The sequence below is a fragment of the Myotis myotis genome, unplaced genomic scaffold (genome assembly GCF_014108235.1).
Source record: "Myotis myotis isolate mMyoMyo1 unplaced genomic scaffold, mMyoMyo1.p scaffold_m19_p_5, whole genome shotgun sequence".
NCBI lineage: Eukaryota > Metazoa > Chordata > Mammalia > Chiroptera > Vespertilionidae > Myotis > Myotis myotis.
The window spans coordinates 1,593,286-1,617,735 of NW_023416357.1; the positions used below are offsets into that span (position 1 = coordinate 1,593,286).

General features: G+C 57.3%; 1 protein-coding gene across 4 annotated transcripts in view; it reads left to right on the forward strand.

Moving 5' to 3' along the window:
* ARL15 (ADP ribosylation factor like GTPase 15) overlaps positions 1 to 24,450 on the forward strand; it is a 219,406-nt gene that overhangs the window by 154,524 nt on the left and 40,432 nt on the right. Inside the window, exon 6 of one of the 4 annotated variants that reach the window (XM_036309005.1) lies at positions 1,722 to 2,643. The exons of the other annotated variants lie outside the window; for them this stretch is intronic. Within the exon in view, the coding sequence (XP_036164898.1) occupies positions 1,722 to 1,823 (102 nt within the window). The 3' untranslated portion in view covers positions 1,824 to 2,643. Of the gene's footprint in view, positions 1 to 1,721; positions 2,644 to 24,450 lie in introns of those variants that run through there. 4 annotated transcript variants of the gene reach the window in all.

Below are 24,450 nucleotides of genomic sequence, written 5' to 3' on the forward strand. Positions count from 1 at the left end.
TTTGTCTGAACCATCCTTTTTGAATGTGTTCGGCATCAGATAGTAATTAAAATCGGAACAGTATGTTCTCAATCTCTGTTATTCAAGCTGTTGGTTGCACCACAATTGGGGAGTCATGTAAAGACTTTAGTGATTTTTGTGTTAAAAAAAGAAAGAAAACCGAATTGAGTGGGAAACATCGGCTGGGTTGTGGTGAGGGAGAGGGAAGGCGTTTTGTAAAAGGTCCCCTTAACAGCTGATAACTCACTCAATTTTCATTCCTCTTCAGGTTTGACAGGTTTGAAATAATAGGTGGAGCCAGACTAAACTCAGAACAAAGAAAACTTGCTGCCAGCCTTTATTATGAGGATACATAAAAGATAAAGTTGACGGACAAAACCGGCAGCAGTTAATGAACTGAGGGCGAATGGTTACTGAGCACAACGGTTCTTGGTGTTTGTGGTTCCATTGCTTTGTGTTATCAGCAGAACCCTTGGTCATCAGTGTGAAAACAGGCGTTGACAAAAAAATTACTCATTTCTGTAGATTCTTTCAAATTTTGAAAATGAGCTGTATGTTAACAAACACCGACTTTATAATCATTCGAAGTGCGTAGACATTTTGGGGGGACACCGTATATGTTCTTCGGCTACTCTCTTCCAGTTCTTTCATCCGGCCCCCTTCGCCCCCCACCCCGTCAGCCTGTCCGTGTGTCCACGCCTCTGGATTTAAAGGGGAGGGGATGCGAGAAAGAACTTTCCAAGCTCAGTTCCAGGCCAAAGGCAGGACTTGTGTCCTGACTGACGTCCGGGTCTCTTTAGACAGAACACCACCCCGGAGGCGAGGCCTCTGGCAGCGCCGTCTCCATCGTCTCCATCGCTCAGGCATCGTGTGGGGAAGCAGTTTGCTTTTAAAGGGAATTTCCCAAGTGCCGCGAGGATCTCCACGGCGTGTCTCTTTACGAGTCTTTCCTATGAAAGCCCACGCCGTGGCGAAAGGCACCGCTGGTGAACGCAGCCGTGGGAGCTCGGGCTGAGGCGTGCGGGTGCGCGGAGTTCCCGTCTCGCCCGGGGTTCTCGCTGCATGTGAAGCGGAGGTCATGTGTCACCCCTACTGTGCGCCGTTATCCCTCCGTCCCCTCTTGCCGGCTCCCTTAAGCATGGCTTCGGTGTGCACATCGCACGCCTCCCTCCTCTGGGTTGTCACTTCCACAGATCTGCCAAGTTACCCCTTCAGGCCACGTGCTCTCCCCTGAGGACTTAGGCCAGTCCATTTGCTCCATTTACATGGAACCCGGAGAAATGACCGCTGAGGCCCATGCACGATGAGAGGGTCATGGATCGGCTGCCTCCTGCACGCCCCACACTGCGGATCGAGCTCACAACCCGGGCCTGTGCCCTGGCCTCCTGGTTCATAGGTCAACACTCAACCACTGAGCCACGCCGGCCGGGTGGGCTTTCATACAGAGCAGGGTCTGACTGGTCAGGGGCACGGACAGCGGTGGCCGAGTCCTGGGGGGAGCGCAGTGGAGGTCAGGGACGCGCCGGGTTGGCGAGGCCCGAGGCTGAGGGTCGGCTCCCCTGCGGACGTTTGCAGATAAACGCATCTGTTAGCCATCAGCGCCCTGACCTAATAGCGAGTTTGAAATTACTGATTACGCTGCTGGGCTTCTGATTCCTTTTTGCAAAACAGATGAGCACTTTTTCTTCCAAAATCCATTCCAAATCCTCTGTTTTTGGCAGCACGTGCGGGTCAGTCACAGTGTGAGTCCAGTGCGCGCCCCTCTCGCTCTGCCTACAGCATCTCGCCCAGCACATGGCGTCCTGCGGGGCTGGTGCAGCTGAGGCGAAGCAGCAGCAGCTCCTTCCGGGCCAATGAAGACGTGTCGCCGAGACCGGCCACCGTGGGACTCCCCCATCTCCACTGCATCTGGTCCAGTCCCCACTGTCTGGCACCCAGTGCCGCGCCCCTGCCCTCCGCGCCCGCCCCGGGCCCTCAGTCATCGCCTGCTGGGTGTGTGTGACGTGTGGAGGTCGGCCGGTCCCTCGCTTCACCCGGGATCAAGGACATCTTACTGCATGGGCTCCGCTTCATGCCCGTGTGTCTGGGCCCCCGCCCCTCCTGGTAGCCAAGGACACACTTCTGCGTCCTGTGCCCTGTGCTTGCCGAAGCGGGAAAGGGGCGTGGTGAGCCCAGTCTCGTTGAGATACTTCACCAGTTTAATCCCTGTTTTTCACACAATCAACTTCTGGTCACCCAGTGCCTCCCGCCGGGGCACGGCGGGCTCCACGAACACGTTGGCTCCTTGCGGCGTGTATCTCGGCGAGTTCCCTGCCATGAACCGGCATCTCGGTATGCATCCTCGTTTTATGAGGAGCCGTCAGGGCCCCGCATGAGAACCAGCAGCGCTACCAGGTGTGTGGCCTGGAACCTGAGGGAAACTTAACCTTAGAGCAGGGGTGGGCAACCCCTGGCACACGTGCCAAACATGGCGCGCCAGTAACTTTGCTGGCACGCAACACCCTCTCTTATAATCCTCCATTTACAGTTTTTTTCTTAATATCAACTTTTTTATTTTTCAGATAAATTCAGTGTAGGTGCATCTTAGATAAATAATTTTACATAACATGTATACATTAAAAAGTAAATGTATTTTTCATCATAGACTGTGTTTTTGTCGCTCGAATGAATTTTATTATTTCTTCAAGGCTCTTCACATACGTACACCTTAAGAGATATCAAGTAGGTGTAACATGTTCTCAAAAAATTAGGGTTGGCACGCAGAAGAATTTTGAGTCAGAGATTTTGCTGGTTTTGGCACGCACTCACAAAAAGGTTGCCCACCCCTGCCTTAGAGTCTCGCCGTGGGAGTGTGAGAGGCTGCCGGTCACACTCGCTCCCCAGAGACGCGCGTGGGGACATCCCTCGGCCGACGGTTGACGCGGAGTCAGCCTCGTGTGGAGCGGCCTGACCGTAGGAGAGTGGTTTCCTGCTCTGGGATCGTAGATGCTGCCACAGGAAACTTTCAGAAAACGCTTTGATGCTCAGAACAACAAGTGAAAAGGAAAGAAACCCCTTAAAAAGCAAACCGAGTACCTGCCACTCGTCACTGCCTTATCCACACGAAGGGCTTCTCTTCTCCTTGGAGTGAGCGGCTCCCACCGGGAGGGCAGGGGCCTCTACGCGGTCTGGGACCCGACTGTCTCCTGGCTTAGCCACGGCGCTGCTGGGGCGAGGGCCGCGCGGGACTGCCTAACCCGGGCGTGCTCCCCCAGACGCTCCCCGCCGGTGTGGCCCTGCGCTGTGCTTGTCGGGCCCCGGGACTGTCAGGGCCCTGATACAGAGGGGAGAGGGAGGAGGGGGGACTCTCCCCGAAAGGTGTGTGGAACCCGCTGAGGCCCACACACAGAGATGAGGGTGGGGAATGCGGTGTAGCAGGGAGCGGCACACGCGGCCTACCTGGGGTGACGCAGGGCTGGTGTATCGCTTCCAAGGCCCCGTGCAAGGGAAAGTCCCGTCGCCGACGTGCAAGCAAAAAGCTCTGTGCGGAGGCCACCATGTGCAGCTCGTTCCCTCCCCACGGCCGCCTCCGCCCACCCCGTGCCCCGTGCCCCGTGCCCGAGACCGCACACAGTCACAGGCACAGACAGGACTGAGAGCTCCAGGCGGGACAGTGATGCGTGGCACCCGCACGGCCTGCCCAGTCTGGGCCCTCTGGAGAGCGCATGCCCAGGAAGCAACACCGCCCAAGAAGACGGCCATGAAACCTAGCGCCGGCCCGGCCCCTTTCCGAGGATGGGAGAACGGAACGCGCCAAGCGGCCCAGTTGGCTGTTCGGTGAGCCCTGTGCTTTCTGCTCCCTGGGGAGGAGTGGGCGGGAGTCTTTCCTGTTGGGAGGAGCGAGAGGAGGGAAGGACAGAGGAAGTGCCCTCGGGGAGCTCCGGGCCTGCGTGTGTGGGGAGAGGCAGGGCCAGGTTAAAGCCCAGCGGCACTTGGCCCTCAGAGCGGGAGGCATGGCGGCCGCGTGGAGGCTTCTTCTGGATGGACGGGCTGGTGTTTAAAATGGGAAGCGTGTCGCTCTGCTGCTGCTGTGGGAGAGCATGCGGGGGAGGCCACACGGCTGGCCCCAGCGTGGAGGCCGTGAGTGTGTCTGGGCTGCCCACCTGGCCTGGCCTGGGCAGGGCTGGTTCTAGCACCTGCTGGCCCCGCGTTGGCTGCTGCAAGGCCTATGGAGTTATTTGACTCCCCTGGGCCTCTGACGTTCTAGGTAAAAGAAGATGCTCATTGGATGGGAGGCTTAAATGAATTGACGTGTGAAACAAGCTAGTGCATGTGAAGTGAACTCATACATAGCTTTATGTGTGTGTGTACCTGTATGCACACGCACAGATCGTGTCTCTCCACATGTATTGCAGATTTGGAAAGAACAGGGTCGCCGTTCTTACTGTGGCTGCACTTTCTGCTGCCTTCCGATGTCACTTAGGAGGCCACAGTCACCTCGGAATAAATGAACCCCTCCATGTGTGCGCCTCCAGCCCCTGCCCTCTCACTCGCGGGGGCACTGTCACCGCTCACCTGCACGGGAGACTGGGATGAGAGCACCTGGGCAGCCCATCCTTTTGGTTTTCTCTACCCGGGTGCCCTCAGATGTTTGCACATCTTTCCACACAAGTGGTCACGTCGCCCCCTCCCTCAGCGTCAGCTCTTCTGGATGGCAGCCATCCGTCTTCCCGTCACAGCTGACCGGCTTCCCTGCGTGCCCGTGGTGCTGCAGTCCCTGCAGGGCCTGCTGCGGCAGGCTCGTGTCGCGTCCTTTACCTGGGTGACCACACCGCCCTATGGGGCTAGGTAACAGGAGAAGCATTTTGGAAAACTTATACCCTAGAGTTGGAGCCCAAGATTTTATTTTTGTTTTTATTATGCAGAGCATGACTGTTTACACATTTTATTTTGTACTAGAGACCCGGTGCACAAAATTCGTGCATGGAGCGGGGCTTCCCTCAGCCCAGCCTGCACCCTCTCCAAATGGGGACATCCCTCTCGCAATCTGGGACTGCTGGCTTCTAACTGCTCACCTGCCTGCCTGCCTGATTGCCCCTAACTGCTCTCCCCTGCTGGCCTGGTTACCCCTAACTGCCTCTGCCTGCCTGCTTGATCACCCCTAATTGCCCTCCCCTGCTGACCTGGTTGCCCCCAACTGCCCTCCTCTGCTGGCCAATTTGGTTCTGATTGGTTGGTTTCAATGCCAGTCAGCGTCAAAAGCTCCACCTGCTAGGCAACCATCGGCTCCCCACACCACCCACATTTGGTTCTGATTGGTCAGTTCCTATGCCAGTCAGCATCTCTGGGCCTATCAACGGGGCCTGATCAGAAAGGTGGGGCTGATCAGCAGCCCCAGTGGAGGCCTGGAGAGAAATGGAGGCGTGGCTGCTGGCCAGACTGGGAGAGAAAGAGAGGCAAGTGCTGATCAAAAGTTGCCACAGAGGCAATGGATCAGTCCCTGCTTCTCTCTTCAGGCCTCTCTGGCCCTGATTCGCAGCCCCCTCAGCAGTCAGTGCTGGGGCACCGCGCCTGCAGCGGAAACAGTCAGTGCTGGGTTGCCATAGCAACCCAGTGCTGACTGCAGGACTGACTTCATTCAGTTGGTCGAGCCTTGGTAGTTACTGGTCGTTACAACTCAGGGTTTTTATGTATTAGGATATTTTTATTGATGTCAGAGAGGAAGGGAGAGGGAGAGAGAGAGAGAAACATCAATGATGAGAGAGAATCATTGATTGGCTGCCTCCTGCATGCCCCCTACTGAGGATCGAGACAACAAGCTGGGCATGTGCCCTTGACCAGAATTGAACCTGGGATCCTTCAGTCTGCAGGCCGACGCTCTATCCACTGAGCCACACCTGAGTTTTTGTTGGGGACGGACAAGATAAGAGTGGTGGCAGGCTCGTTTCCTTTCCTTGGCCGGTGAGCCTACCCCAGCCTCCTCCAAACTCAAAAAGAAAAGAATGAACAGGTGTTTGAGTCTATAGGGTGTCCCCAAAAATGTACGTGCACTTTGAATGATGCTACAATCAGTGTTTGTTAACATACAGCTCATTTTCAAAATTTGAAAGAACCTACAGAAATGAATAATTTTTTGTCAACGCCTATTTTCACACTGATGACCGTTCTGGTCCAGGCGCTGTGATAACGCAAAACAGTGGAACCACAAACATCAAGAATCATTTTGTTCAGTATCCGTTTGCCCTCAATTCTTTAATTGTTGCCGGTTTTGTATGTAAACTTTATCTTTTATGTATCCTCATAAAAAAGGCTAGCAGCAAATTTTCTTTGTTCTGAGTTTAGTCTGGCTCCACCCATTATTTCAAATCCGTCAAACCTGAAGAGGAATGAAAACTCACTGAGTTATCAGCTGTAAATTGTGTAGACGTTTTGGGGGATACTTTGCACATATGTGCGCCAAAATTCTGAAAAATATGAATAGCGAGGCAACAAATACTTAAGGCAAATGTTGTTGTTGTATACATAAGCAGTGTAATCTTTTTAAAAACCATTTATTGTACCCCCTAATGTACACAGGTGTTTATAAATACCATTTGAATTAAATTCAATGGAATGCTCTCATGTAAAAATTTTTCCGGTTGCTTTTAAAGAATGGTATCGATCTAATAATCTTTTAAGTAGATAATTCTAAAAATTTTTTCCACAAAGCCACTGCTCTGTGGTCTCCATTTAAATGTGGAGTTTTTAAACGCATCCTATTGGTGGTCTCCGCGAAGTCACTTCAGGCAGGGCTGGGGTGTGTGTGTGTGTGTGTGTGCGGGGGCGGGGGGGGGGAACAAACATCATATCTTCCTTCGGTGAAGCGCACGCTATCAAGGTCCCCGTGTCAACGTGCCTGACATAATTGGGGTCCCTGGGAGGCACTTCGCAGAGCAGCTAATCCAGCCCATCTTCCCAGAGAGGGTAATTGTTGTTAAAACACAAAAGTGAGATGTGTTGTTTTCTCATGTAATGACGTAACTGACATCTTTATATAATACGGCATTTGGGTGGTCTGTCCCTGAAACACTCGGCTTGCTGGGAACGCTCGGTTTCCACCAGCAATCCCTCACTCCTACATGTTAGGAAGGAATTCACTGTTGTTGCATTGCATCACTGCGTTAGGCAGAAGCTAAACCTCCTAAATGAGCTTGGCACTGGAGGAGGCTTCTAGGCTTTTTGCTGTTTTTTCCTGGAAATGTCATTATATGAGCTAAAATGTCCTGGGATAGAATACTATATGACAGAACCTTAAAAAGTAGCCAAGTACAAACCTGGTTGAAGACGAGAACAAGGGCCCGCGCTGCCGTCTCTTCAGTGATTACGGTGTGATCCCCAACAGTGTGACCCCCAACGGTGTGACCCCCCAACGGTGTGACCCCCAACGGTGTGACCCCCCACGGTGTGACCCCCCCAATGGTGTGACCCCCCAACGATGTGACCCCCCAGTGGTGTGACCCCCAACGGTGACCCCCTAAAGTGCTTATGGGTCTCGCGCATTTGGGTCCCCCACTGGGCCGGGGGAGGACCCACGAGCTTCCCAGCTGCCGCGAACCACAAGCATCCCGACTATGAACATTCTGCCCTTAGAACCGAGTCATCCTAATCCGCGTTGGTCACAGCTCTGAGCTGCTGATTAAAGCAGCCCACTGAGCAGCACCGAGTGCGTTTTCCTGATTCTCTCCTCTGGCTGGGGCTGTTTCGGTCCCGAGACCCCCATCCCTCGTCCCAGGGTCGGCCAGGACCAGACTCCACCTAATCAGATGGCTGATTATCCGCCCCAGGCACTCTGTAAATTTACCCAGAATCATGGGGGAGGCCTGCAGAGTCAGAGAGAGGAGAGCCGGGCACACAGGCAGCACTCAGCACGCGGGGGCGGGAGGGCAGGCAGAGCCCTGGCAGGAGGGTGGCGGCTCATGGGCGGCGGGGTCGACTGCAAAGGTTGGGAAGGAAACAGATGGAGGCAGGCCTGTGTTAGGTGGCGTGGTCGGCGGCTGGTCCTCTCAGCGATGGGCGTAAAAGGGCTGCGAGCAGAGGGAGGAGGAGGCCGAGTTAGCCCCAAGAGGGAAGACAGCAGTGGGCATTCTAGCAACGGCTGAGCGGGAAGGGTTCTGCTTGACGTCATCCCCAGTTCATGCCTCATAGACTGTTCCCCAGAGAAGGTGGCACGTCTGTTGTGCAGTGTCTCCATTCCCCTCAGCCGTGTGCCTCGAAGCATCACCACGCACCACATGCTGGGAGAGGCTGGGCACGCGTCCTGGCAGATGGTGTGACGTGTTGGCCATCCACCTTAACTACACGACAGCACAGAACTTTAGTTATGTGAGCAAATAGCATCTCCCCGCGCCCACACCCTGATCGAATCACTGGTCAGGGGCAGGCCACGAAGGAAAGCGATGTGAGGGTGTGTGGGTTTCAGTGCGTGTCAGTTGACACTATGGTAAGAATGCGACTCCGGTGGCCGGGCTCGGCACTGGGGTTGGAGGTGGCAGGGCTCCAACTCTGGGCAGGTGCGTGGGCACAGGGACGGTGCCAGCATCTGACGATGTGGGTTAGTTACTGCAGGAAAAGGACAGAGTCTCCTTGTCGCTTCTGAACATATGGTTCCCAAACTGTGTGCCAAGGCACCCCAGGGTGCCACGGCCCGTTCACATGGAATGTTTTTCGTTTGTGAGGAGAACGGTAAGATTTGGTATGTGCCAGGCACCCCATGAGCTACGGCCTGGAGCAGTTCATAGTTTCAACATTAGATGGCGCTACATTCCTTTTGGTGATGTCACTTGTCTAAAGCTGGGTCTTGGGCGATGGAAGCAACAAACAGTCAACACTGCGTGGCCTTGAGTGTCCGTGCGCCGAGGGAAGTGTCGGGGTGCAGTGTGACTCCGAGCTTAGGGAGTCGTGCCGTCCCCGGTCTGGTAGTCGCTGGAAGTCACGTGATGGTCAGGTCTTTGAATTCATCTGTTCTTCTTGGTAGGAAGGTGGGTCCCGTGAGGGCAGAGGCGAGGGGCGGATGTGGGTCTCTGCGCTGCCTGAGGGTCCATTTGCCATAAGCAAGCACACGAGTGACAAAGCAAACCCAGAGCGGAGATTTCAGTTCCTAAGCTCGCTCCTCACCCGCAAGACACGCGTCCCGCTCCCGTGAGGGCAGCCCCCGGGCACTGGAAACGGGATTCCGTCTCTTACGATTCTGTTTGCGCCCCGTGTTTTCAGAAACAGAACTCTGGCTGTGAGGGAGGAGACCTGTGTGCTCAGGCGCTTTCCTGGAGCCGGTGCGAGGGCCAGCCGCCTCCACCGAGACCCGCAGGCCCGAGAGCCGCTCCCTTAGGCTGGGCTGGGCTCGCTGGGTGCTGGCACGGCCGGGGCTGATGGTTGGGGAGCCTGTGTCCTGGCGAGGCTGTTAGCACTTACATGGACCCAGCATTTTGAACAACTTCCTCAGCACTTATCTCTGCCTAGCAACTTGGCTGCCACCAGCTAGAAGCTGTGCATTTCCCATCTCACCTGCCTTACGATCTGCAAGAAAACGCACTTCAAGTTTCCGTGCGGCTGCGGTGGTTCCAGCAGGTCCCCTGGGTCCGAGGCGGCGCCGCTCAAGACCTGTCCTGCCTCCCGCTCGCTACGGGGCTGCCATGCTGCTGGGACACTCAAGGGACGTCTGCCAAGCAGGTTTCAAGGTCCCTCAGAGGCATGATGAACAAGCACAGGACACGAGGCGACCTTCACAGACCGCTGGCTCCGCCCACAAGGCCGAGGGGCGCCCGGGTTCTGGAAGGACACAGACCCGAGAGCCTGGTCTGGTCTCAGGAGACAGGGCCCTTAGGAAGGTCTCCACTCAGAGTGCCTTTGCACAAGCGCGTGGAGCCTCTACAGACATGAGCTGCCTCACAGAATTCTCTGGAAGGGGCCACTGACTTTTCCTTCTCAGAGTCCTGCTTTCCATCCTTTGGGGGGTTGGGCATCCGTTTTCCGACTCGGACAGACACTGCTGGTGTTGGGGGGGCGGGGAATCGCGCGGGCGCCCAGGGCTCGGTGAACCGGCGGCCCCAGCCCACAGTCAGGGGTGGACGCGCCGCCCCCTCGGTGAGGGTGTTCGGTGGCCACGTCACACTCCCATCCCCGGGGAGATGGGGGTCCGAATGTCCCGGAAGCCTGCCGGGGCTCGCGGTGAACTCGCACCCACACTCTCAGAGACGCCACGGGAGAGAACTTTTGTAAAAGCAGAAAGTGTTTGGGAACCTGAGTCTCCTTAGGCGGTCGTGGCCGAACGACACCTTAAATGAGGCACAAGGCGCGTTAACCCCCGGCCGTGGGTCATGAGAGAGCGTGTGTTCACTGAGTGTGACGTGCCAGCGACCGGGAAGCAGTGGCTCCATCCTTGAGCGCTCTCGTGGCGTTCAGGTCCCGCTTCACGCCGAGAGGAAGGAGAGCCGGGACTGGGTGCTGGCCTGGGGGGCTGACTCCTGCGTCTGGGCTCGGGCCTGTGCATCCGGAACGCGGGGCGCCCCGGGGCCTGTCGGCTGATCTAGCCCATCGACCTTGCAGGCGGAGACAGCGGCTTGTGAAGGTCACCTGTGTTCTGTGTTGTTCATGCCTCTGAATGACCTTGAAACGTGCTGGGCAGACATCCCATACGTGTCTCAGCTGAGCGAGCCTCCCAGGAGCCCCCGAGGCTGAGACGCGGACGCCGACGCCGACCGTGCTGCTCGGAGCGTGTCTGGGCTTCCAGGACGCGCCTGCGAGGGCTCCCGGGCTGGCGCTGAGGTCCCTCCTCTCCTCAGCGGCCTTTCTTCTTCAGTTGACTGTTCCTTAGTGTCCCTGCTGTCGTCTGTCATCAAGGCCAGCAGCACGGGGGCCCTGGCCGTGGCGTGTCTGTGGAGAGCATCCTGCTCGCGTGGAGCACGCAGACACGCCCCTGCACGCAGCGACCGCTTTGGGTCAGTGCTGAGAGCGAGTTCCCACGAAGTGACTGAAGCAGTCGGCTCGCTCTTCCTCTTTCCTGTCCGTGAGGCTGTGCACGCCCAACCCTGCAGCAGCGAACAGTGACCGAGCACGGGCCCGTCTCAGGCGCTGCAGGAAGCAGCTTAGACTCAGCTCAGTTCGCTGTTCTAAGAGCCTGTGGTGGTAGCTAGTGCGTCTTCAGGGTCATGGTTGAAAGAACTTCTTTCTTCTGTTAAAGAGTCATCAGCCAGAGTCTTCTCCTGTCCTCTCACTCCCTTTCAAAGCGCCAAGATGCTCCCGAAGATACGAAGGTCTGAGTGGTTCTCGAAAGATGGGAACGCCTGGGGCTGGGGACCCAGAGCCTGGGCAGACTGGCTCTGGGAGGAAGACGATGGCGATGACCATGATGATGATGACCATGATGTGTGTGCGTGTGCATGTGTGTGTGTGGGTGTGCATACGTGTGTATAGGTGTGCACGTGTGCACACATGTGTGTGTGCACGTATGTGCGTGCGTGTGCATACATGTGCATGTGTGCATGTGTGTGCACGTGTCTGTGCGTGCGTGAACGCATGTCCACGCCTTCTTCATCAGATCGTATGGGAGAGGAGGCCTGTCTAGAGGAGGGGAGACGGTTGCACGGAACTCGCCCCAGGTGGACTAATTACAGTCCATCAGCCGGGGACAGGGCTCTGGAAGCGCTTCGATGTGCGCGCCGGCACTCACAGTTCACACGCAGGCTCCCGGCAGCGTCCCCTCCTGCCCACGCTGCTCCCTCATTGCCGGGCTCCTGCCGCAGGGGGACCCCCAGCCTGGTGGGGAGTGGGGGAGGCAGGCTCCATGCAGCTCGTGCGCCGTGGCTCAGGCCTCCAAACACAGCTGGCCGCATAGGCGATGCCTGAGGTTTCTCAGTGGCCAGACGCTCGAGTGGAAATGACAAAGTCCAGATCCCACCCATCCCTGCGAAGCTGCCCCTCGCTTCTCCAAGTGAAAACAGCCTCGCTCTCTGTGGGACTCCCAGGAGGCTTTGCGCTTCTCAGCACACAGCCACGGGGCGAGCGCGGGAATGCAGGTTCCCAGGCCGCTCCCCCCGGGCGGTCGCAGCGCTTGTGGGGCCTGGCGGCCACAGTCTGAGCGCGTTCACATTCAGAGGCCTGGGCTGAGCTTCGGCTCTGTTGCAAGTGCTGATGAGAAGCAGATAACAAAGGTGGTCACGATCGAAAGAAAAGTAAATCTCTTCCCCAAAGGACGGCCAGCCCCGCTTTGGCTTATCTTCGCGTTTCCGCGGTCTCCCTCGTTTCCACGTTCTCCCTCGTTTCCGCGGTCTCCCTCGTTTCCGCGGTCTCCCTCGTTTCCGCGGTCTCCCTCGTTTCCACGGTCTCCCTCGTTTCCACGGTCTCCCTCGTTTCCGCGGTCTCCCTCGTTTCCGCGGTCTCCCTCGTTTCCGCGGTCTCCCTCGTTTCCGCGTTCTCCCTCGTTTCCGCGTTCTCCCTCGTTTCCGCGTTCTCCCTCGTTTCCGCGTTCTCCCTCGTTTCCGCGTTCTCCCTCGTTTCCGCGTTCTCCCTCGTTTCCGCGTTCTCCCTCGTTTCCGCGTTCTCCCTCGTTTCCGCGTTCTCCCTCGTTCCGCGTTCTCCCTCGTTTCCGCGGTCTCCCTCGTTTCCGCGGTCTCCCTCGTTTCCGCGGTCTCCCTCGTTTCCACGGTCTCCCTCGTTTCCACGGTCTCCCTCGTTTCCACGGTCTCCCTCTCAGGGGCTTGTTTGTTTGTCCCAGAGTCCTGCCTGGAGCTGGTGAGAACTGGGAACATGGGCAAAAACATCGCCCCGGGGGGAATGCATGCTGGGGGGGGGGTGTGGGGGCGGGGGTTGGAAGGAGCTAGTCCTCCACTGGTTTGTGTGTTTTTAAAACTTCTGGCAGGATTTGAAGGGAGCCAGCACTGGCAGGGTGGGTGCGGACACGTGTCCTGTGAGCTCCGGGGTCAGGGGTTAGTGGTGATGACATCCCAGCCCGGACCCGGGCGGCCATCCCCGACCCCGGGAAATTCCCAAGGGGGACCCAGGGCTGCCTGTGGGCCTGTGAGGAAGAGGGTTGGAATCTGGCGCCCTTGGCCCGTGGAGTATACGGGAAGGGTCCCCTGTACCAATTCGTCCACGTCTCGTGTGTGTGTGACAGTCCCTAGGAAGGAATGATGGAGCCCGCCCCGCCTGCCGAGGGGGGGCGTGGAGAGAGACTGGGGGGCCCGCTCTCAGAGGAGGGGTGACTCGTGCAGTGTCCGGAGCACCTGGGTGTGGGGAGGGGATGTCGGCTGTGGAGACCTCCGGGCTGAAACCTGGCAGCTTTGCAAATAGATCAGCACAGAGCCTCCATCTGGAAGGAGGCTCCTGGGCCAGGCCCTGCTCAGAGGGAGCCGGGGCCCCAGGCGCAGGGAAGGTGGGAGGTGAGGGGCCCGGCCGGCCAAGGTCAGGGGAAGTGGCCCAGCTTCGAGCCCCGCCCTCTCCAGTCACGAATGGCACAGAGATGCGCGCCCCGCCTTAAGATGGAGAAGTGAGGGTTTGGGGAGCTTAGGGAGAAGGTCTAGATTAGTCTGTCCGTGAATTGAGGACAAAGCGACCCCGCTCCGCAGGGAGAAAACCGTTGGCAACGACAGCCTGCTGAGAGGTCGGCAAGGCAGGAGATGCGGCCGGGAGTGGAAAGGGCCCATCCGCCTGGGAGTCACAGGAGTGATCACGGAGAGGACGTGACCTTAGAGGGGGTGGCGGTGCCGCTGCCGGTGACGGTCATGTCGACTGTAAAACAGGAAGAGGGAAAGGCTTCACCGTGGCCACGAAACATCAACCAACGGGCCTGGGGCTCCCCAAGGCTCCTGCCACGCGGTTCTTGGCCCCGGCTCGGCTGGCGTTGAGACCCCTCCCCGGAGCATATGCCCAGCGAGGAGTTGCAGAGCCAGGGAGAAAGGCAGGGAAGGAAAGGCCAGCAGGTGAGGGATGAGGAAAGAGGCCCAGCGACCGCTCTGTCGAGGGGCCTCACCAGGAACAGTCTGCTCAGTGCGAGCAGCTCGGTTCCAGATGGGGCGCTGCTGCAGGGAGCGCGAGGCGCCGCGAGGAGGGAGTCAGACGCACGAGGACTGGGAGGCGCAGGAGGGCAGCAGCCTGTGAGCAGGAGGCCCGCCTGGGAGTCCTTCTCTGACACCCGTGGCCAGGACGGGACGTGTCGGAGTTCTTCTGGGGGTGGAGTCGTCCCTTGCCGGCCCCGCAGTCGCTCCCTGGTATGCGAGTGCGTGCAGACGGACCTGGGAGACGGCCTGGGCTCGGGCCTGGGGGTGTGAACGAAGCAGCAGGGAGACAGCTGTGGCCCCAATTCCAGAGCCGCCCACCGCTGGCACCAGAGTTAGTTCCGTCCCGGGAGGCAGAGTGCATCTGCTGAGCCGTCCTGGGGTTTGGGTGCTGGGAGCCACCCCAGGCCTGGCAGGGAGGGGTCACCCTCCCCCACCCAACCCCCCGGCCTACGGCGGGACATGATTGAGTCCCTGCCGCATGCAGGTATCTCATTAACAGGGGAATTACCGGCTATTAAGCATGATTTGCTGCTAGTCCCAGATGAAAGAAGGTAAACAGATCTGCAATTACAGCTGCCCTGGTCCCAAATAATATGCAAATTGTGGAAACAGGCAGCTGTGGGGGCTGGGATGAGGCCGGGCACACTCCTGGCTTCCTCTGGGGGGAGGGTCTCTGAGGCTGGTCTGAGCAGCTCCCTCACGCTTGGAGCAGAACGCGCCCTGCCCATTTGAGCCATAAACGCGGGCAGGGATCAGACATGCCCTCTCTGTATTCCTTTCTGATGAAAAGAATTGAGTCAATTAATGATCTTTTTAAAAGGAAATTTATGTTTAAAATATACTTGTGGAACCTCACCAGTTTGGCTCAGTGGACAGCATTATTGGCCCTTGGACTGAAGGGTCCCGGGTTCTATTCCGGCCACGGGCATGTACCTTGGTTGCGGGCACATCCCCAGTAGGGGCCGTGCAGGAGGCAGCTGATTGATGTTTCTCTCTCATCGATGTTTCTAACCCTCTGTCCCTCTCCCTTCTCTCTGTAAAAGTCATTAAAGTTTATTAAAATAAAAAAGTAAAATGCACGTATGGTACAAGGCACCCTGGTTCACAAATTCCTCTGGTCAGAACCTGAAAATGGCGTCCACAGCGCCCAGTGGCTGGGGATTGGAGAAACCTGCCCGGCCTGCCCAGCCTGCCACCCTGTACCCCCCCACCCCCGGTCACCCCGTGCCACCTGAGGTCAGAGCCAGGGCTCCTCCTGGCACTTACTGAGAACGCGGGAACGCTGACGGGGTCTCCTGGAGGGACCACTCTGACGTCACTGAGTGGGGTCCTTCACTGTTAGCTGTGGCCACACCTCCCAGCCAGCCTGCATGTGAGGCTGCATTTGCAGAGCAGCTCCCTGCACATCCCTTAGACACCCCGCGCACAGAGCCCTGCCCGCTCCACAATAGCCCAGCTCATTAAAGCGCTCTGCCACTGGCCATTGTCCCGTGGGAATGACACGGGGGTGATTGTGATGGGGGGCACGGCACTGGGTAGCACTTAGGGGGGCCCACCGGGAGCCCTTGCCGGCCCTGCAGCCTCCGAGACGTGCCCATGTCCTGCTCCCCTCCTCACAGCTCCTCCTCCACGATTCCCTCAAACCCCACCTGCACGGGGACCCCAGGTGGCTTCCTCTTCCCGCAGGGCAGGGCCGGCTCCAGCCTGGCTTTGAAAGCGCCGTTCTTTCTTGTACCGACTTCGAATCCCCGTCTGTGTTGCGTGTTCACACCAGGACGGAGCTTGGAGGCCGTGAGATTTCACCGGCTGTGAAGCAGACACGCCACTCTCCGGAGGGTCTGTTGCCGGGAAGTGTGTTATCAGAGCTTCGAGATGTGACCAGGGGCCCTCAGGGGAGGCTGCCCTCGTTCCCTCACCCACCGCTGCAGGCCTGCTGGTGCCTACCTCCCGCCGGCACCGGGTCAGAAACACCCAAAATGAGTAAAACCGAAGGCAGACCGTCTGAAGGCCACAGCAGATTCCTTCTTGTGTGCTCTCCAATCCGTGTTCATAATGGTTGAATAGCATATTTAAAGTTGTTAGAAACCCATATGGTGGAGAGATTCTGTGATTTCTTTTTTTAAAACTGGATACAGCCGTAGCACCCCAGTTCCAAGCCAGGAGGCTATTCTCTGTGTCTGTGACCCAGCTGGGGTCCCCTGGAAGGAGCCGGGGTCCCCGTGACTCTAGACGAGCCCCCTGAGCAGGCGCATCCCCTTGGGGTCCTCATGAATCTAGACGAGCCCCCTGAGCAGGCGCATTCCCTCGGGGTCCCCGTGAATCTAGACAGGCCCCTGAGCAGGTGCATCCCCTCTGGACAAGGTGCAGGGGGAGCATTGCTTGCATAGCAGGAGGAGGGGGAAATGACTCTGACGCAAATACAGTGGTTGGAGTTGTCCTTCCCTTAAACTGAGTGACTATTTCTTTGTCTGAGGAAGGGATTTTATCGCCCGTGCTTTTCCCCTCGGGCTGAAGGCTCCCATCACAATCCCGAATTCCTGGGGCTCCCCTCAGAGGCCTGTCCTCATCTGTGAGATGGAAACCCAGCAGCAACATAGGGGCTTCGTCATCCATATATATAAAAGGCTAACATGCCAAGTGTCCCCTCGGGAGTTCGACCAGGAGACCGGGAGCTCAATCACTCACTACGACGTGCACTGACCACCAGGGGGCGGCGTGGAATGAAGGGAGGCCCCAGTCGGCAGCCAGTAGCTGGAATGAAGGCCCCAGCCAGCATCTGGAGGCCCCGATCGGCCCTGATCGCAGGCCAGGCCGAGGGACCCTACTGGTGCATGAGTTTCATGCACTGGGCCTCTAGTCAGGAACAAATGCAAACAGGACAAAGTGCGTGCTTTGAGGATGTGGGGTATGGGCGGTGGTGACAGCATGGCTGTGAGTGAGCATCGCTGGGGAGAAGGGGAGCAAGCGGTGGTGCAGAGGAGGCTAATGTAGGGGTCCTGTGCTTGCTCGCCGGGGACAGCGGGGGTGCCAAGGCTGGACCGTGCGTTCTCAGTTGTGGTTGAAGAACGCAACTTGAATCTAGACCTCAAAACTGCCGTGGGCCGAGCTGCCCTGCTTCCAGGGCTGGGAGAAGAGAGAGGTCTGGCAATGAAGATGCCCCGTGTGATGAACGCACTTGTACATTTGCCGGAACCCACAGAATGCCCACGTGGAAGCCCTGGACTTGGGGTGATGACGTGTGGGTGGGGTCGGGCTGTCACAACGGCACCCCCCTGGTGCGGGATGTTGGTCATGCGGGGTCAGGGCTCTGGGAGGTTGGTCCCTTCCCTCTGTTTTAAGCGCACTCCTGCGTAGGCAGTGCCTTTGCGGACTCTTGTTCCCCAGGTGACACACTGAACCCAGGTGACTTAAGGCTGGATTACTCCTCAGGCGCCTCTTGGCACTGAGATGTTTGGGCTGGTGGCCTGGGATCAGCCGGGAAGGAACCCCGGGGGGGGTTGTCCCTGGGGGTGATGTGCTCGCCTTTCCTCCGCTTCTGAGCGAACTGCCGGCTCCCACTAAGTGGCTCACTATCTTTCATCTCAGGCTCAGAGTGCTTTCGAAAGCTGCTCGGGTGATGGGGGGGTGGGGGAGCCGCGGGTGGACGTGCCGAGGTCAGGCACCTGTGGCCGCCCTGGAGGGAGCAGACTGCCGGGACCTCACTGTCCCCAGGCCCCCCCTCTGCCCCCATCTCGCCATCAGGGAGCTCGGGCTGAAATACTTCCATTCCGTGCTGGTATCTCTCAGAATACGATACTTTCTATCGGCCGGGCCCATCGCGTGGGCCAGTTTATTTTGGCAAGATGGTGTGGGCTGGAGGTCTGAGGTGGCAGTGATCTCTATCCCATGAAAGCCAGACCAGTATTGGTGACACGGATTTGTGGGGAGACTTTCCGGTCAGGGGGCTGAGCTCTGGGGTGAACTCACTGGGGACACCTTGTAGCTCCTGGGTGGACGCCACTGCGGGCCGGAGGGCGTGTGCACTCAGCAGCTGTGGGCGGGGGTTCTCCTGCCGGGGGCTCCCGTCCCCCGTCCATGGTTTAATTTTCAGGTAAGAGAATAGCAGAGCTCTTGCACAGACATCTCGGTAACGAGTTTGTGTTTGTTACACAGCGTCTCCTCACCCTCGAGCCCCAGTCCCCCGTGCAGAATGGCGCTCCCTGCTCCTGGTGCGGCCTCTTCCCGGCGTCCCCTCCGTGAAGGCACCTCCGCCTACAGACTGGCGTCTGGGACAGTCCCCCGTCGCCCCCGCGGCTGCTCTAGCCTCACCCCTGCCCCCCCACCTGCCCAAGGCATTCTCTGTGGAAATGAGACCGTGTCAGTCCCTCTCCACCCTGCTCGTGGCCCCCACGCCTGTCGGCACCCTGTCCTGGCCATTCTGCCTGGCAGCCTGACAGCCGGCGGCGGGCCATTTCCTAGGTGGGCCGGGCCCTCTCCGCTCTTCTCTCCCTGGTGCCGGCCCTTGTGCTCTCGGTTTGGCGCGGGGTCTCCACAGGCTCCTGCCCAGCTGCCTGTCCGGCTCCGCTGCGGCCGCCATCAGCCCCTGGCGCAGGGGGAAGTGGTGTTTGTGTCTGCACTGCTGCCGGCAGCCCAGCCCCTGCGCGCGGAGGTGCCCAGCGCTGCCTCTCGGTGGGAGAGCCCCAGCGGCCAGGAAAGCGAGCTTTCCTCTCTCTAAACAGGACACTGACGGTGCCTCTGGCTCCATGGCTGGGGAGTCCGGGCATGGGGGGAGCTTCCTGGTGGGAGGTGTGGCCCCCCTTCCCCTGGGGCTGTTTTTGCTGTGACCTACTCCCTCAGATGATCTGTGGGCACATCCTCTCACCCCACCTGCGGGCCCTGGGGGGGCCTTCCCCAGAGTCTGAACGCGCTTCTGTCAGTTCCCTCGACTTCCAGACGATCTGATGGGACCCTTCCCCTTGCCACCCTGCGAGCCGAGGTGCCCAGCATCTTCTGTTCAGTGTCCCTTGCAAAGTCCCTGCGTGCGGCCGTGAGAGTGAGAGTCAGAGCGCATCTCAGCGCGTTTATTTAGACGGCTCTGGGGTGTGCCGGTCAACCCTAACCAGGGACTTAGGGTGTCCCTACGGGACAAGAGGGACAAACCCTTGAGAGCTTCTTAGAGACGCAGTGTAGCCGGAGCAACCCTGGGCAGCACCCTGTGGGCAGCTCTCAGAGCGCGTGAGACCGGGAGCTGCTCCTTTCCGCGCGCAAACAGCTCGCTGCTGCCCGACGGCCCGGCTTCGGCCCCGTTTCCTCTCCTCTGTGTGTGGCGACGAGTGGGCTTCCCAGGACGTGGAGACAGGTGCCCCGAGGGCTCTTCCCCCTGTGGGTGCATGTTTGTGTGAGGAACGGGCAGCACAGAGCAGCCGGCTCTCGCGGCTTCACTTTAACGGTGAAGGTGCAGGAAACGAGCGAAGGGAAGGTTTGTCCTTAAAAACGGAGTCTTTTCAGGGGCTGCAGTGTCGAGGCCGAGGCTGCTGTTAAAAACCGCGGCTTGTCCCAGAGGCTTTGTCACAATCGGGACGCGTGTTTTGCTGTTGACGTGTGGACCGTGCGTCTCATTCAGAACCGCGGCGGCCGTGCCTCACACCCGGCGCTTTTCCGTGAACGGCCCTCCGCGGGCCCTCGCGGGGGGCGGAGGGTGTCCTGCCTGACCTGGGGTTACACCGCGTGCTGCCGAGGGGGCGGTTCGACCGGGGCGTCGGGACGGACGTGGCTCACTCACGAGAGCTGTCGCTCAGTTTAATAAAATGTCAGAATCGACATAGTTTTCAGACTCTGCCATTTGCCCACAGATACAAGAGAGAAATCATGAGAAAAAGCTCGGAGTCACTGACTCCTGTTACAAATGCCTGTCCCGCTGCCGGTGGTGATGCCTGAACAGAGCCCCTCCCAGACGCCGGACGCTGCTCACCGTCCGTCAGCGTCGGCCGGTGTGTGGTTTTTGAGACGAACATTTCCCAGAGCCGGTTTCCGTCCCCTGTACGTTCCCAGCTCCGATGATCCCCCGGGCCCCGGTGCTGAGCGGGGGTCCTTCTGCCCCGGCCGTGCTGCGAGGCGCGTCCCTTCGCCGCCTCTGTGGTCTCTCCTGGGAAGTCGGACCTTTTCAGGACCCCTCGCCCCCCACTTTTGTACGGCTGTTTCTGCAGTCACGCCACGTGCACAAGCCAGCTGAGTGGGACAGTAAACAGCCATGGCTGTTTCTAGGACTTTACCCAGGTACTTCCAGGCCGTTGTAAAGTGAACATAACAAAAGCCTGGTCCTACGGGCAGTCGTCGACTCAGCTCCTGCGATGACAGCTGGAAGGAGACACGCTCTGGGAGCCTTCATCCTCAGACTCCCTGCGTGGGAACCCCGGCACGTACGGGGTGAGAGGGCGGCCGGGCCTCTGTATCCTGACCTGCAGAAGCCGGCTCCTGTGTGTGTCCCGCAGAGAATGCCTTGGCCATGAGGCCCGCACCCTGCGTGATGATGTTGTGCGACAATGGCCTGGCTCCGTTCTCTAGAAGAAATAAATCCTGATCACAATGCCTTCTATTAGGTGGAACCCTATGAAATTGCCGCAGTTCAACTGTTTTTGGCATTGAAAACAGCTGACGTGACCTGGTCCAGCCTCCTCTTTGCATAGCGCTTTGTGCAGCAAACAAGAGGCATTGGTACAACGTTCCCGGAAGACAGCGTGGCTCGGTCAGGGCGATGCGGTGGGAGCCGGACGCTGGACGGGGACCCTGTGCTCGGTCTCAGAATCCAGTGGGCTGCTGCTCCGTGGACCTCTTTGTGGACTGTGCAAGTTAAAGTGATCACAACCATTGGGGGCCGGAAGGCTGACCCCAGTGAGGAGCCGTGTGTTTCTTCGGGGAAGAGAAAGAGGGTCGTGTGGTCAGGGAGTTAACCACTGGGCGTTACAAGCACGAGGAAAGGGCTTTGTCTAGTTGTTTACATTCTCAAGCCAACAGGTCTTTTTTTCCCAATTTCTACTCTTTTCTTTTAACTTAAAAAATTATCGACAGTTCCAAGCACTGGCAGGAGCAGAGGGAAGAGATAAAGAACTGCACGTGCCCATCGCCCTGTTCAGCGTCTGCCTCGTTGCATCTAAACTAGTGGTTCTCAACGTTCCTAATGCCGCGACCCTTTAATACAGTTCCTCATGTTGTGGTGACCCCCAACCATAAAATTATTTTCGTTCCTACTTCATAACTGTAATTTTGCTACTGTTACGAATCGTCATGTAAATATCTGATATGCAGGATGTATTTTCATTGTTACAAATTGAACATAGTTAAAGCATAGTGATGAATCACAAAAACAATATGTAATTATATATGTGTTTTCCGATGGCGACCCCTGTGAAAGGGTCGTTCGATCCCCAAAAGGGGTCGCGACCCACAGGTTGAGAACCGCTGATCTAAATGCTCACATCCTTTCCCGCCTCACATGGGACGATTCTGAAGCCAAGCCGACACGGTGTGCTGATTCCTCCGTAACCATTCCAGCGTGTGTTACAGGTTATCCCAGTCCACCTCGGAGGCTGATTGTGGAGAAAGAAATGGTGTGATTGCGAACAAGCAAACCTTTAAAAGCCCTTGAGAGGTTAGTGGAGTCCCGGCGAGGGTTGTTTAGCATTAAAACCTGCATCACATCAGCAGGAATTCGGTTACCAAGCCTCCCCCTCCCAGCCTCCCTGCAGAGGACCGACCCCCACATGGGACCCCCGAATAGGACCCCTGCTGGGTGTGGCCAGGGTGCCCGGGAGACGTGTCACTGAGCTGCCGAGACATGCGGTGCACCCAGCACCACGTGACACCATCCCGCTCAGGAACGCAGGCTCGCCTCTGTGTGTGTGTGTGTGTGTGTGTGTGTGTGTGTGTGCGCGCGCGCGCGTGTGTGTGTATGTGTCACTTCATGTGGTGTTTGTGTGTGGATGCATTTTAAAGAAAAATGTTGTGTGTAAATGCATTAGGGCGTTTACTCAGTAACTTCTGGACACGTGACGTAAGGTATTGCTATGGAGATAGCATTTGTCAATTATGAGTGTTTTTTGGGAATTGTCCTTTTTTTTTGGTCTAATTGGAAAACTGGTGAAACACTAACACTATCATTTTCCAGATAAAGTTCTTGGCGAGCTCTCTCTCTGTCCAACCCCCCAGGACTGTGCAGAGCACCGTGGAAACATGAGTCAAACACGTTACAATCATGGAGGAGAATCACTGCGTCCCAGCTGCTGGGACTCGCCTGTCTGACCTCTGACCGAGTGCTTCTCCCAGCCGCGTTCTGGCTGAGGCTAGACTTGCTCAGTGTTATAATTTGAAAACCGAACCAGGAGTGAGTGTGTCTTCACTTTTTCCTTTAAGACTCTTCACTCTTCTCACTTACACAGATAGCAGTCATAAAAACGTACAACGCGCCAGGCACAGACGGTAGTGTCTTCCGCAGTATTCCTCCGCGACGGCGCAGAATCGCTTCCTCATGCCACGCCTCTCCCTCTCCCCTCCCTGGGTGGTTTCCCTATTATATAGAGAGTCCGGTGTCGCCCGACTCTAACATCAAAGAAAACGAACCTGCCGGCATCGACCTATGAACCAGGCGGTCACAGTGGCTTCCCGGTCAGGGCACAGGCCCGTGTTGCGGGCTCCATCCCCACCCAGTGTGGGGCATGCAGGAGGCAGCCAATCCATCATTCTCTCTCATTGATGTTTCTCTCTCTCCCTCCCTCTCTCTCTCTCTCCCTCCCTCTCCCTCCCTCTCCCTCTCCCTCCCTCTCCCTTCCTCTCTGAAATCAATAAAAAAATGTATTTTTAAAAAAGCTATCCAGAATCCAATCTTAAAAAAAACAACAAAGGAACGAATCTGGGTTTTGGTTGACCCATCAGGCTCTCCGTCCAGAGAAGGAGTTTCTGTTATTCGGAGAAGTGACTGTGACCGTCCGGCTAACCCCGGCCCGTTCCACCTGCATTCACGTGGCACCAGCTACCATACCTCCAGGTGGGGCGTCTCCTGCCCCAGGCGGGAGGGGAAATGGTCAGGGACCGAGAAATCGAACTGAGCTGCCCGCCCGCCATCTCCAAGTGGCGGTTGCCCGGCGTTGTCTTCATAACCGTCAGTAACGTTCGATGAGTCGTCGGGGCAGGAGGGAGAAACAGCAGGTCGGTGAGAATAGATTCCAGAGTTGACCGAATTTCAGCAAATTAGTGTAAAGTGACACCTCCCCCACCCCCTCATAAAGTTGGGGAGCAGAAGTACCTGGGTAAGCTATGGAAAACCTAGGACTTTGTCCAAGCCAGTATCCACAGAGACAGTGATTTTTGTCCTAAACCTACCTGTGTCCCCACCTGAAGTTGGCGCAGGGCCCTGACCCTAGGGTACCCCTCAGCATGTCCTAGAACCGCCATGGCTGTCATCAGAACGTTTAATACTTCTTCATTTTCTGTTACCGCCGACTACCTTTATCTTTTCCTTTTTAACTGAGAAATGGAATTGACAGGCACCTCTGATGTCCTCTTGGGGGAGTTTGCCTCCGACGTCCTCTGCGCGGCCTGTGGGAGGGGAAACTAGATCCCCCTGGAACGGGTCCCCCCCCGCGGGCTCCCTCCCCAAGCCCTTCTCTAGGTGCAGCCTCCCTTGAGGATGTGAGACACAGCGGGTTTGGGCATCAGACCTCATCTTCATGCAGATGTGCTGTGTGAGGCAGGCGGGCTCATCTTCATTCCGGCATTTTCAGAGCCTCGGCCTCCGTCACCACACGGTGTCTGGAATAAAGATGAATGATGTTTTCTTTTAACAATAAAGTGTTTTAAGCATTCACATTCTTTATTCCCAAAACCAAGAAATCTTGCATTTCTTTTTGTTTTCAAACATTCTAGGCACGAGAGGAAAATTGTGGACTCACAAAATTCAGAGACCATTCTCCACTGCATGTTTCCGAGTGGGTGTTGCTAAGATGATGACACTCAGTGCAGCAGTAGGTGTGTGTTTAGTTCAGCGTCCCAGCGGTGGCTGGGGCGAGGCGGCCTGCGCTCACCTGCGTGTGGGTCTGCGGCCCCACCCAGGACACCCGAGCTGCTAACCCAGCCGTGGGCAAACTACGGCCCGCGGGCTGGATCCGGCCCGTTTGAAATGAATAAAACTATTGGAAAAAAAGACCGTACCCTTTTATGTAATGATGTTTACTTTGAATTTATATTAGTTCACACAAACACTCCATCCATGCTTTTGTTCCGGCCCTCCGGTCCAGTTTAAGAACCCATTGTGGCCCTCGAGTCAAAAAGTTTGCCCACCCCTGTGCTAACCTTTCCCCGTGCCGGTGCCCATGCCCGCTGCGCCGGCTGCTGGCCCGTGTGCCCGCGCCACTCCTGTGACAGGTTCTGATTTTTGAAAGCCCGTCTTTCTCAGGCCGACGCAGGGAGA